The sequence below is a fragment of the Haliotis cracherodii genome, unplaced genomic scaffold (genome assembly GCF_022045235.1).
Source record: "Haliotis cracherodii isolate W230 unplaced genomic scaffold, xgHalCrac1.p SCAF_5, whole genome shotgun sequence".
NCBI classification, from domain to species: domain Eukaryota; kingdom Metazoa; phylum Mollusca; class Gastropoda; order Lepetellida; family Haliotidae; genus Haliotis; species Haliotis cracherodii.
Window position 1 is genome coordinate 26,894,076 of NW_027266308.1, and position 15,066 is coordinate 26,909,141.

The 15,066-nt window shown below is 40.9% G+C and overlaps 1 protein-coding gene across 1 annotated transcript; it reads left to right on the forward strand.

Annotated features, from left to right (window-relative positions):
* The first annotated feature begins 1,747 nt into the window (after positions 1 to 1,747).
* LOC139442365 (uncharacterized) lies at positions 1,748 to 11,901 on the forward strand. Its single transcript, XM_071223167.1, has 5 exons — positions 1,748 to 1,889; positions 7,251 to 7,281; positions 7,470 to 7,616; positions 8,044 to 8,295; positions 10,800 to 11,901. Exons 1-5 carry the CDS (start codon positions 1,887 to 1,889, stop codon positions 10,820 to 10,822), a joined length of 456 nt encoding a protein of 151 aa, XP_071079268.1. The 5' UTR covers positions 1,748 to 1,886; the 3' UTR covers positions 10,823 to 11,901.
* The last annotated feature ends 3,165 nt before the right edge of the window (positions 11,902 to 15,066 follow it).

Here is a 15,066-nt window from a genome sequence, read left to right on the forward strand (position 1 = left end):
ACTGTGACTTACTTGACCAACACTGTGACTTCAGTGGACCAACACCATGACCTACTCGACCAACACTGTGACTTCAGTGGACTAAAAACATGACTTAATTGGAAACTTACACAATCACTTAACTGAATAATAAACATGAATCAGTACTCTCCCAACAAAACTACTTGCCGCCTTAACTAACAACGAACATCATATATTGAGACAAAGCCTTTATCTATGTAAATGTATCACACATGATGACATGATATTTATATTTCTCTCTTTATCTCACAACTCTTTTAAGTGGTATAATTACAATTACATATTTCAATTGTGATGAGAATATAATGGAGGCTGGATCACTCAATCAGAAAAATAGAATTTCCAAATTAATTGGTTTGCATATGATTTACCTATATACGCTTGCAAACGATCATTCGAGCCTGCAACCATTCATTCTCCCCTGACTTGCATAACTTGACATACATGGGATTATGACTGCAGGGGGAGATAACTCTAAACTGAGGTGGTGTACGTATCTGAACCCAGTACCTATGACTGTTCGGCCCGCGGGTGTCCCGCATTCCCATGCCTGTAGTTTAATACGCTTCATTTACACAGTATATAATACACAATGATGTTGAAGCTCTCGTTCAGACACTTATGCCTAGCAGGCGTCCTCCCTCGCTACCTCAAATACTCAAGTGTACTGTAAACTGTATTGATCGCGTGGCTGGTGCATCTCCTCATCTCCTTCATCTGTCGTGTCTACCCATCATTACTGAAACATTCATGGCCATTAAAGAAGCTTCAACTTACAAAGTTCATATCACACTTACAAGTTATAACTCGTACGTTAGTTACAAGCACGGTATTGGTTGAAGTCGTTTGCTGGTAACAAGATAACGCAGCAGCATCTGAACCGAACAGTTTAGTCGGACCCAGCATCCCCATCCCAGTGGATCATGCACCGTGTTCGACAAGACCAAGCAAGGCAGCCAGAGGGCGGGACAGTATCGATTTCTACATACCCTGTTGCGACAAACAATGAGAAAACAAATTCAACTATCTTTTTCCATTAACGAGTTAAATTCATACCTTGTATTGTTTTACGCTACAATGCAGTTTGTTGTTTGAAAAGTAAGAAATGACGCGTCGAGGGTCTAGTATCAGTGCCGCTATGTTTGATATCGGGATAAAATGAGGCGTACAATGTACAATTGTTCATTTGCTAAATACAGATATTTGACTTCATTCTGAAAATATCATATTCAGTTGTAGAGATGAGTGCCATTGTGATAATGTTTGTATATTCGCCTGCACATGAATGTCAAAAGAACAATAGCATTAGATGGGTTCATTTATGGCTCCTGAATATTCCATTGTATATTAGAGCGCCATTTAGCTCAGAGAAGCTGAATCATTCATCCGTTTTTTTCTTCGTCAATTTTTGTCTACCACAAGTTATGGGGAATGTTATCAGAAGACCCCTATTGATTTATGTAAAAAAAAACTATACATTTTCAGCGCTGTAACGAAGCGTTTGTTTGATTTTTTTAATACACTTAATTCTATAGGCGCCCCGCGATACATCCTACTATTACGTCAATGTTACCATTAAAATGTTACAGCAAATTAAATACGAGAACATCCAAATAATCAATATGAGAAATATGACTCCAATTCTCTTGCATTGAAATAACATAAACCATTTAGGTTTCCACCCTCTATGAAAGTAGGAGCAATTAATTCTCTACTGCGCATGTCGCATTGCGGCGATGTATTGACACCGAGCATCCATAATGGATGTGTATTGCTGAGAGGCGCGTCAGTGTCGGTGTGAGCAGAATTCAACCAGTCTAGCTTCAGTCACCCTACTTGCACGCCGCGCGCACAACTCAAGCAACATGGTGAGTTGGCTTTTCGATCTAAAATCTACATCATAACTTTCATCCATATTTATCCTACTTTTTCGTTTAACAATTTATCTTTTCATACTTTGATGTTAAAAGAACAATTGCAGTGTTAAAATCATCAACTTGAAACATTTTTTCGCATTTATCATTTTGACAAAGTTGTTTTAACACTGATACAAAACAGGGTATACATCGTTTTAGAGGTTTGAGATTATTTTGTACAGCTGCATATTCCTTTCAGTTCAATTGTTGCGATTTGAACTCATGAGTCAATTGAGAAAATAGCTTATAATTACAGACATACTTAAGTCAGCCCTAATTACTTCCAAACGGTCCACGCCTGAATACTTTGGTTCCAGCGATATGATGTGACGAACACTTTGTCCTTGAATACAGAATGTATTGCCTCCCGTTGATACATTATGCGTAATTAGTACAAATTGCTTTTGTCCTGTTGCTTAAACAGGCATATTATCGCTAATTCGTATAGCTAAGATATTAATACTACATTCCATTCAGAATCACAAACAGTTTAAGGGATATGGTTTTCGTCATTACTAAGGGAGCATTCGATTCTCTAAACGCCTTCTGTCATTCCTTAGGGGGTATTCAATGAGTGTTTAACATATCACTACGACATATAGTCAATATATGCCAGATACGATTGCGGTCGCTCCCCCCATTCGTTTCTCATTATAATCCGCTGGTCCATATGCTACTCCCTAATGTTGAAACTTATTAAATACAAAGCGCAATGGGCACCAGACGAGGATGTAGATGTACATTGTAATGATACGAAGTCATCCTTGTTGGTTGCGTACACCCTGGAACTGCTTCTGAAGAAGTTTGAATTAGAATTTCAGATCCATAACGAAATCATCGTATTCCCCAAAGCGGTTGTTTTGAATCCTTACTTTTCTGTAAGTGGTGCTACGGATAGGACAGGTCACGCTACCGCTTTCGCGGATACTCCCTAGTGTCATTTGATTTCCACTGATCCCGTCATTTACTTTCCAAGGCTACTTTGCCTTTTACGCCGAATCGAATTTTATTTTGATAAAATAATGTACAGTAAACTACGGTTATAACGAACACGCTTATAACGAACTGACGGATATAACGAACTTACTTTTTTGTCCCGACTATTTGCTGTAGTTATGTAGTTATACAACGAACTAAAATTAGTGGTCCCTTTGAGTTCGTTATAACCGTAGTTTACTGTATGTGTTTTGGATACGTTATTAAGGTAGTGAAGAAACGTGTTTTCTTAAAAGATATTCTGTTATTTTCTAGTTAATCATAGATGTAGAAATCGACGGAAAATACTACAGTGGTCATTGGGAGAGTTAGCGAACGTGTCGTCGCATGTCGTCGCCACATAGTCCCGGTAGTGATAGTAGTAATGAGCTACTGACTACTAGCTGCAACTAAGTACAGCTACTAGTAGCTGACAATATGGTGCTACTCCATCAATGTATTGTATGGCATGTTTGCAATCAAACGTGGAACGGACAGCGAGATTTACATTTAGTTCAATAAAACTGTCGCAATATTCGTAAACTACACTTTACATAAAATGTATTCTCTTCAACTCGATCCATGTAGCCTGATATCTCATTAAAACGATGTATAGTCCCGTAGAGTCATCAGATGCACTATGGATAACTCAATGCAATTTCAAAGTTCTCCGGGACTTCGAGTGAGTAAGTTGGGGCTTAAGCTAAGATTAAGCTATAGTCCAAACTTCATGACGGAGGGCAACCAGAAATGGATTTCATGCATTGGCACCATATTGGGAAATCATCCTTAGTGCTTGGACGAACGCTTTATCCACTGGGCCATCCCTCCGCCGACCAAGACTCGCTGTTCTTATCTGATCACAGACGCGATTCTTCTCGAAAACGTATATTAAGAAAACAGTTTTCGGTATTATAAAGTGATTTTTTGTTAATTTGAATCCCTTTAGATCATTGGGCATCGATATACGTGGTCCACAGGTGACAAATCAGGCAAAGTTAGGCAACGTTGGTCACGGGGAGTGGGCCGATGGGTAAACATTTTCGAGTTTCTTGGGCTTCGGTCCTGACCCACACTGATTACATGTTACATATGGTGTTTCCTCAGGCAACTGACTTTGTTCGGAAAATACCTCTGTTCGCCCAGTCGCGAATGTGTACACGGCAGGATGAATTCGTTATTTGTCTGGTAAACTTAGCGGCTTGGGTTGTATACTCCCAAGGGAGTCGAGAATAAAATTCGAGTGTATCCATTGACTGTGAGTGTAAGGGTATGGTTTTACGCCACTTTTAGCAACATTTCCAGCAACACGACGGTAGAGGGCACCAGAAATGGGCTTCACACATTGAATCGAACGCGTGCCTTCGGCGTGACTAACGCACGCTTTACCCACTAGGCTACCCCACCGCCAGGGGTAATAAATTGGGCATGATTTATAGCACGGGAAAAGCGCGATACAAATGAATTATTATTATTATTATTATTATTACTACTACTACTACTACTACTACTACTACTACTACTACTACTACTACTACTGCTTTTATTATTATTATTATTACTATTATCATTAGAGAGAGAAAGAGAGACCTCCGATACGTGCTAGCCAATATCCTTCAGGGATCACAACGTTTGGTTTTTTTGGTTGTTTTTTTGTTGTTGTTGTTTTTGTTTTTGTCGAGTTACAGTTGTGTAGCTTATCCCACACCGTTGGTATTCATGAAAGTAGGTAGGGCTTTGATCTTTGATCGAATCACAGTCGGAGTCGGAACGCTTTAGGCTGACATGCACACCTCGGGTATAGCTTCCCGAGACAAGGGAGTTAACTGACTGTAAAAATGTAGAAACTGGTCTTTTAGAGTCAGTTAACTCCCTTGCCTCGGGAAGGTGACCTCGGGTCAGAAAGAAATAGACCCTCACTTGTCGTGCGAGCGAACTAAATTGACAGCGAGAGGTTTTCATCTTTGGTCAGACAAGTTGTGTGCTATCGATGGCATGGATCAACCAATCGACAGCCGGTGTGCCAAATCCAGACTTGACCAAAATGACCAGCCACTCATTCTCTCTGTTCATATTAGTTGAATGTGAATATGCGTGCGTGCGTGTGTGTGCGCGTGCGTGCGTGTTTGTTGATTAACTCTATGTCACGCTTCGTTAAACAATTGTATCACCTACCGTGGCCTCATCACAGGGTCGATATCATCAGATATTTACACGATCATGAGTTTTGTGCATACAACGGCAATCAACCAAATCTATATACCACACAGACCGAGACAGGAAATAATACATTCGGACAATAACATGCAGAGCATCATTTTGTAAGCGATAGTAGTTAAGCCGAGTATGGGCTGTTGATAAACAGCCGATCGCCCTTACCACATATATATAACAACACGTATTATATCTGGTCAATGGATCCAGTGTATAATTATATCCAAGGCCGTTTCATACAGATGACTTGCAGTCACCAAGCAACCGCTGGTTAACCAAGCACGGCCGCGCACCATATATTATGCACTTTGAGTAAACATTTCAATACGAGGTATTGATTGATTCTCATCTATATTCATGTAATCGAACAGCAATAGCACTTTCTTCTGTTTTTGATTTAACGTCAATCGCAGTTATTTCCCCTTGAAAGCATCGGTTGACAAACAAATTCAATTAGAAAGTTGTTTTTTATCATAATATAAGATTGTATACACAACTAACCCAATTACGCAGTTAGACCAAACTTGACTGGAGTAATTATCAGCTTGATTTGAAATGATAGGGAACTAGATCAAGTAGGTGCACAACAAGCTCTTAGTGATCTTTAAAGTTCTTTGATAAAACACAGTTCGGTATTCTTATTTTTATATGTTGTTATGTTCAGATTAAAATAAACAATGCCGCAAAGAGAGTTTGCTCAGCTCAGGGCCCTTGCCCCCTCTAAACGCAGCCCAGACAAGGAATGGGACTTCTCCCAGGAAGCGCTGCCTAGTCGAACCCACCCCATCTTCCCGAGGCAAGTGAGTTAACTGACTATAAAAGTCCAGTTTCCTTTTAAAGTCAGTTAACTCTCTTGCCTCGGGAAGATGAACCCACCCAGAACTTTTCGGAGAATGTGAAGACTCCCTAACACTGCAGCCTTCTGCATTACCCAGATTGTCAGAAGGGCTGCAAACCCGGGTACTCTCCCAATGTCAGTCAACAGATTGAGAGGTACCAAACCTAAGGCACCGAACACGGACCTGAGTTGGTACGCCCCCCCCCCCCCCCCTCCCCCTCTCCGGCCCAATCCAGTATGGATGGTTTGTATACCGGAGGGAGGCTGACTGCGCTGGGGAGTTGAACCCAAAAAAAATTCTTGGAACCCAGTAGTTGACCAGCTTCGGTGGGTGGGGGTGGGTGGCGGTTAGCCCTAACTGGGTTCAGGAGAATAAATCCTATCCATCTATCTATCTATCTATCTATCTATCTGTCTGTCTGTCTGTCTGTCTATCATTATTATTAGTATTAGTATTAGTAGTAGTAGTAGTAGTATTAGTAGTAGTAGTATTTCCGAGTTCGCTGTATACGGAAATGATGACTGTGTAGTGTCTTAGTCTTACACACTGATATTTCCAATCGATTTCTCAACACTTACTAAGCTTTGTTTCCGCCTCGAGGCTCACAATTAAGACCAGATGTGCACATGTGCGTATCATGGGAAATAACCTATGCATTTATGAAAGGCAATTTTAAATTTCCCTGCTATACTATATAGTTGCAACCCAAAAACTACATCAGCGTTAGAACCAGTGTTCGTCCATCAATTGGATTAGTGACCACGGCCAAGTGATGGGTTGAGCGCGACTGTCCCTGGTGGTACGAAACGTTTTACTTTCAGCCAAGTGGCAATCTCTGATGACTGCCTTTAATCGATACAATGAGGCACACATCATGTACACCTACTATACACGCCCGACCTCCATTACGCTAAACAGGCTTAACACTTCCCATATACTCACTTCTATAAGAAACGCGACATATTAGGAATCATTTCTGTATGCAGATAAACAATGTGTAAAATTTGACTGTATACGTAATTGACACTGACACTGACCTTGTTCAACTAAACGGCACTATTAATCTGACCTTACTGAACTAAACGTCTTTGACACTCTGACCTTGTTCCACTAAACATTATTGACCTTTTGACCTTGTTCCACTAGACACCATTGACCTTTTGACCTTGTTCAACATGTATTGTTTTTCTTTCTTAATCCTTTTGTTTGCAATTGTTTCTGTGATTCGGTTGCTTCGTGTTGTTTGATTCTGGTCCAGCAATAAAAAAAACTTTGTTCTTTTCAGGCAAACGGACTTACTTCACAGCAGGAAGCAGGTACGTTGCATCAGCTACTGTCAGTCAAGAGTAACTTTGACTAATGAGGGGGTGTCTGGGGGCTTTCAATTATAATTTTAGTTAATCTTGGTGTCTCAGTTCTTGATATCATGACGCCCTATAACATATAACCCTTTGGCCTGTGCAGAATACTTGTTCAGGGTTTTATTTTGACTTGCCTGTTCCAGAATACACGGCAATCTTTAAGAAATTCGACCGTGACGGTGATGGCCAAATAGACGCCGATGAATTGGCGTCGGCGTTGTCGACATTTTCGAAAACAACCATTTCTCGGGAAAGAGCTTCCAGGATTATAGATGACAACGACACCAACAGTGAGTGTTCAGGTTTATAACTTTCCCTTTGCTCAGTCATTGACGGTCGCTCTTAAGCGGCCTTTTCACAAATGGCTAGAGCGTGGGTTTTGTGTATCAAAAACAAAAGACACTTGAGGTAGTTGATATTTGTTCAGTCAAGATGTGCTACCGACCATGCACAAGATACATATAGAACACACTAGATTATTTAAATCAGTGACTTGTTTGCTTTTATAAAGCAGCACAGCTGAATAATTTTAATTTTAATTTTAATTTTAATTTAATCTTAATCTTAATTTTATATTATTTTATTTAATTTTAATTTTAATTCTAATTTTAAAGTGTCCCCTTACTTTTATATCATGTATACATTTGTAAAACCATACTCATTCACTCTCACTCTCACTGTCGTTTGTCACATACATATAAACCCCCTCGTTTGTAGGGAATGGTACCATCGAGATCAATGAGTTCATTGCGTTCATGAGCGTAATGCTGAAGATGGACTCACAATTCAAGAAGGATGACAGGATGAAGATGATGTTTAAACAATTCGACAAGAACGGTGACGGCAAAATCACCGCCGAAGAACTCAAGGCTGTCTTGACGGGAACCTGCCCCGACATCACCGAATCCCAGGTTAAACAAATGGTGAAACAGGCTGATCTGGATGGGGATGGCAAGATTGACTATAATGGTGAGAAAAATAAGCAATATGCGTTGCTGTTACTTGTACATTGAAACCCCGTCAGGCGGACCTCCCAATACCGGAACACCCTATTTCCGGGCGATTTCTGTTTCTTGATAGCAATGATTTCTTCTACTCGTAAAGATCCGGTAGAAAAGGTCTTCAGCAACACATGCTTGTCGTAAAAGGCGACTAACGGGATCGGGTGGTGAGACTCGCTAACTTGGTTGACGCATGTCATCGTAACCCAATTGCGTGGATCCATGCTGATGATATCCATCACTGGATTGTCTGGTCCAGACTCGATTATTTACAGACCGCAGTCATACAGCAGGAATATTGCTGGCTCAGACGTGAAACAACATCTTAATTCGGGGGCGGGGACGGGGGCGGGGCCGGGGGCGGGGGGAGGTGGTAGCCCAGTGGTTAAAGAGTTCGCTCGTCACGTCGAAGGCCCAGGTTAGATTCCCCCAATTGGATACAATGTGTGAAGCCCATTTCTGGTGCCCCCTGCTGTGATATTGCTGGAATATTGCTAAAAGCGGCGTAAAACCATACCCATACTAAATTCGGGGGCGATTAGGTAGCCCAGTGGTTAAAACGTTCGCTCGTCACAGAAAAGACCCGGTTCAATTCACCACGTGGGTACAATGTGTGAAAGTCATTTCTGGAATCCCCCGGCGTTACATTGCCCGAATATTGCTAAAAGCGAGGTAAAACCATAACCACTCACTCAAACGTTGGAAACTTGTTAATCCGGATCTGGATCATGTCTCGGGGCGTTCTCATTGTTAATGGAAACGTTCGGATTTCACTGTCGGTCGATATCTGGGCCCCGTCCCACAAAGCAATCTCAGTGCCACGTTGATCGTAAAGCCTTTGATAAAGTATGGGAGTTACAACCAACTTAGCACTAAGATCGCTTTGTGGAACGGGGCCCAGATTGGGTTCATTTGACTTTCTCTGGGGTCTTGTTTCGTTTGTCGGAGAATGCCAGTGTGGTCATATAAACTCCCAGGCAAAAGAAAGTATACTCTTGGCAGTGTATCCATGGCATTCTACAGTGTAAAAGAAGCGTGGCACACGAGTAATCGCATATTGCATTATGATCACTTTCGAAGTCTCTTACCGCAGTACTATCATTAATATCATATCATAGCTCTGACAACAATATGGAATTGGGATTTCGGAAATCCGGGGAGAATTGATAGCAATGATAGATGGTGCCAGATCTCTCCCAGGTGGAAGGAAACGCTTAGTCCACGACCATAAACGACCATAAACTAGGGCACAGCAGACCAATCAAACCGATTTCGGTTGCAAATCTACAAGATACTTTATAACTTTACAAGATACTTTTCAACCGTCAAATAGAGTGTTAGTCATATTTAATGTCTTTACAGGCGTCTGACATCGTTGATATACGGTCTTTGAGGATTTGACAATAAAGCTATTAGCGATGGATTCTCTTCGGTTCATAGCAGGGATTCAGTCTTCAACACTGAACGAGCGGGTCAATAACGTGTGCTCTTGTTTTTTGTACTATTGACAAGCCGATGGAAACACCCCTGTGTTCGAATCCAAGTTTCGGTTTAAATAGTCTCCTTGGTATGACGGCACCAAATGGAAAACGTACAGGACCTGCGTGCAAAAGGGCGACTTAGAAGTATTTGCACACATATTGTCAAACTGTCCACGCGGAAGTGACATATGTGACGTGGTTTCAACAGATGGGATAGATTTATGTGAGAGAAACTGCGGGGATTTGGGTCAGAATAGGAATTCTTGTCATAAACGCCGATTTAAAACTGGCGGTAACAATATATAGCCGGGCTGATTGTGTGTCAATGTTCCCGTACAGCGTGTGTTGGTGCTCATGCTATCAACCACTGGTTCACACACACATTCGTATGCATGGTTATGAGCCCCGAATACGGATTCTGTGATGGTTTTGTGCCTGTAGTAAATGATTTAAGCATTGCTCTCGTCACGACATGGCTGAAATATTGCCGCATTTTTGACTCACTCACTCAATCACTTGAGCACTGCTACAAGTATCCTGCTTCTAAACGTGTTTTAACAATATCACTGACTATAAGTTTCATTTGCAGCACACAGAGCACTCATACACAGTGAATGAATGAATGATAATATTATTATTATTATTATTATTATTCACTCGTATTGATTAATATCACGATATCTTTCCTTTATAACAACGATAATTTCGATGGTGATTTTGTATGGTCAATATTTATCGACATATTATTTCCCCGTTTTTTAAGAATTTGACTTCCAATCAGATTCAACCATTTCAATGACGAAGTAGATATCCTTACTTTGGAATCGGTATTCGAAGAAACACTGCAATAAATAAATGAAGCGGTCGCGTTGTGGCTTTTGTTTGAGAAAACATATATATTATAAGACGTGTTTCCGGGCTATTGACAATTCACTGAACGTATAATACGCTAAACGATTCATATTACTAAACTATCCACTTTATTTTTCAGAATTTGTGCAAATGATGACATAGACGTCGACAAGGACCACAGCAACGCTATTTATTACTTTTTCTAAATATTTCATTTCGCTCCATTTACATCGAAGTCACACAACGCGGATCAAGGTTCGGAAGTTATTTAATAGTGAACAGCTAGGTGTAGGTGTGAGAACTTACGACCCACACACCTTGCTACAGAAATAAGACTCCAGGGGTATCAGTTTGAATTTATGTACACCATTTAAAAGTTCTTTCTGTTCCTTTTGGCCAAATGGAAGGCATAGATGACAAATTGTACTCTTTCAGTTTTGGTGTAACCATGAATCAGAAGTCAAAATTTCGTTTGCTTAACATATGCATCTCAAACGTACATCCCTGAATGTGTTTAATCAAGGGTTGACTCTATGTAAAGATGAAAAATAATAATTTCTCTATTTTAAACACCTTGTCGAGATAATGTTTATGTACTTTATCCAAAAAACTGCAGCAGGAGTTGTTTACTCTTTTTTTTAAAACAGGGAGCCATTACTACAATCAAAAAATCAATTTGTTGTGACCTTTTTGAGAATTTGTCGTGTTTTCGGTTCTATGTGCGAAACTTAAAACGTCTTGTATCGAAGTTATATATTCTGGGGATATATTACCGTTGTCCGGTGAGAGAATGTACCGCAGAAAAATCCTGGTAAATTGGTTTCCGGTTTTTTTTAGTAGTATCAGCTGAATGTAGAGTTCGAAATAGGAAGTTCATTAGCTGACCAGGGCCCACTTGCACAAAGCGATCTTAGCGCTAAGACTATCCCAAGCCTATGTTAAAGTATGGGAGTTACGATAATCTTAGCGCTGAGATCACTTTGTGGAAGTGGCTCTAGTAAGACTTTTTCTTGACCAGTATGATCTGTCGTTCCCCCGGGCCACATTTGGGTGTGGTCTCTCCAGTAGAGGGACAATCTGGTCTTCAGTTTTAGGACTATGGTACTTTACGCCAAACAGGGATGCTGACTCACATCAGCAGGTACAACCAACAAACGGATCTTGACGCTTGTCATTTTTTAATACTCAAGTGTGTACTTTCAGCAGTCTTTGTTTTCTGAATAAATCTTTTCATGATCATCTGACGCTTTTTGTGTGGTCGTATATTTACCCCAGTGGGAACTTTAACCTGGGCCCACATGCACAAAGCGATCTTAGTGCTAAGACTATCGTAAGCCTATGTTAACGTATGGGAGTTACAATCATCTTAGCGCTAAGATCGCTTTGTGCAAGTAGGCCCTGGTGGTTGTGGCGTTCGCTCGTTACAAGGCGACTCGAGTTCGAAACCCTACATGGATATCAGGTGCCGTGTTCCAGCTGTAATATTGTTATACGCGTAAAACTATATTCACTCACTCATTCACCCCAGTCCTGACAACAATTCATGGTGTGAGATTCAAGTTTCATGTCCGGATGAACGGAGTTCCATCTACGAACCTTGCTCAAAAGTTGTGCAATCAGGATTGCAACTTTCAAGGCCTCGCTAAAGCTTTCCAAAAGTGTTATGGTAGACATGTGGAGCACATTTCCAAATTTGACGCATCAGTAAGAAAAACGATGTCTGATGCAATTCCCTATTTGACTTGCACCATACATGTTCCCATGCTTTTGTGGTGAATACTGACGTACTTTTGCATGTGTTTGTGAAGGGTGTCACCGATAGAGCAGCATACGCAAAACTTTTCGCGAACACCTGGTATCATCACTATTTGTTAGTGATTCATAAACACCTCGTCATAATATAGTTGGATTCGTACAAACGACTCCGCTTTTAGCAGATATTTCTTAGGAAGATAGAAAGGCTTTTGTCGCTTTTATCTACAGAATACAATCACACGAAACAGCTTACAAAGACGCAATAATGTATAATGCCAAATGTATAGTCATCAGTTAAAGGAGGACTATTCCCGGCCGAATTGACACTTGTTACAATTTTGATTCTTGTCAATAAAACCGTATTTAGACTTGTCTCAATTTAGTCTGCTAACCCACATTTTATGACGTACTAAGAAGAAACTACTCGCCATAGAGCTAATATCTCAATTCCATGCGTAGCATCAATTGCAACGTCATGTGAACTCTCCCACAGAGCACAGTCGCTCTTTAACTCTATTCTCTCATATGGATTAAGAACATGCATAATTGGTCCTTTTTTTATGATATTCTTTCAATGCGACGTGTCGGTACACAAGCTCGTACCTTTTCAAGCAAGTGGTCGATAACGGTACTCACATCTGTTCTCAAACGTCATGAATTATATCAGTATTGATAGAACATAAAAAAGAAGTTGGATCAATAAGTCAATGCTAAGTTCACAGTCTTTACAGCTTCTAAATACCACTCAAGGATATTGTATCATACGTTGACGAAACATGAACCCTATTTAAAAGACAACTGTGTTCTGTCATATTGAGCCGATTTTCAGTCCAGATCTTGACGCAGTTGGTGCCGTTTGTATCATGGTTATGACTAATTTGTTTGAAGACAGTGCCTCCCTGTTACCAGGGTAATAAGTAAGTACTAGATCAATGTACATCATTAAACTGAGTTAAAATATAAACTATGGGTTTTGAATGACGTACATTAACTTTGCTGGAACTGTCATTCATTTTTGCTCGAGGGTAGTTTCTCATTATGTAAACTCTGTTGTCATCCTTAGGTGCGATCCACCCAGAACAGCGAAATGGGGCTTAACGCACTTACATAGCCACGTGCATGAACTTGAGTGCGTGCGTGTATGGCTGCATGTACGAGTCAGACTTACGACAGTTTTCTACTGCTAGCCAACTGAGATACAATGCCGCAGTTTAACTTTGATACCCCACTCAAACACAGTATACTATATAGTCTAATCTAATACTATATACGGTGGAGGTCCGAGATGAAAGTTAGAATTGGGAGAAGATAAATAGTTTTATTAACAGGTTTGAACAATACCAGGATCAACGTAAGGTGAAATATTGATCAAACATGTCGGATCAACTGAAACACTGTTGAAAGAGATTTGAAAACCTCCGCCCACCCGGTCCTATTGAATAGAGGACTGGTGTTGCTCAACAGCTGACGTTTTAAGACGTTCCGCACACTACAACACCAACAATGCCCCATAGTCTGGATCTCTAGTTTATGAAGATACCACGCCATTACAAAGCTGTTTCGCCATGCAAATGTTACAAAGCGTTATAGCTGTCTTTGTAGCACGAGTATTGAAATATATTTATGACGCTCTGTGTCAATACTCCCGAATTACAACACAACAACATGAACAAATGGCTCCACGACGCAGCAGTGACCAGTTTTTAAAATGTGAATAGAAGAATGCTTTGGACAGCCTAACGTATTAGCGCATTCCATGCAGTTGGATAGAGTTATGACAGCGGAAACATAAAGACAAATAAACCGTATCGAGCTTACTTGGTAAACAAGGAACATGTGTTTCAGTGTGTTCGGGCCGGTTGAATACCACGCTCTGCTTAACCGGAGCACCGCGAGGTGGTATTGTGGTTGGTATTGATTCTGGCACTGTACTGCAACAATAAACACACTGCCAGTTTCTACTGCGAAGAAAGACCTTCCTTCAAGTTTGGACTATATGCAGTGAATAATTTAGTAGTCGTTTCTAAAGAGACTTGGGAGTGGTGTCAAGGGAGGCGATCAAGAGTGGGTCCTGCTTATGCCTGTGACCGAAAAACAATTAAAAATGGTTAAATACGTGATGAGAAAGATCAACAAGCTTTTCATATATGGGTTCTCTGTTACCATGGAAGGGTACGTGTCTGTGCAAATCGATAGGCGCGATGACAGCGGTTTTTATTTGCGTTTGTTTTTTGTTGTTTTTCTAACATGTTTTTAGTCTGAGGGCCCAGCTGGTAGCCTACTTACGATGGTGTAAGTGTGTATGGTTGCGGATGATGTCGTGCATGACGTTGTGTGATGGCGTGATACGTAGCAAAACGATGGCGTGATGATACAGATGATGGCGTGAGTGTGTTGGGTTTAACGCCGTTTTATAGTTATGGTGCGTATAACATACGCCAAGTGATGTCGTGTAAAACATCAGGTGATTGCGTGATCAACGCAGGATTGTGTAAAGCGTCAGTGACGGCGTGAGTAGCGCCAGATGAAGGCTCGTATAGTGTCAGGCAGCGCCTTAAGTGGCACAAGATGATGGCGTGTTTACGTCAGGTGACGACGTGTGCAGCACCAGATGATGATCTGTATAACGTCAGGTGAGGGCGTGCAGCACC

Excerpts from the sequence above, each read along its gene's own strand:
- LOC139442365 (XM_071223167.1), top strand. Across the intron at positions 7,282-7,469 it reads TACTTCACAGCAGGAAGCAG|AATACACGGCAATCTTTAAG; the intron begins GTACGTTGCATC and ends TGCCTGTTCCAG. Across the intron at positions 7,617-8,043 it reads AGATGACAACGACACCAACA|GGAATGGTACCATCGAGATC; the intron begins GTGAGTGTTCAG and ends CCTCGTTTGTAG.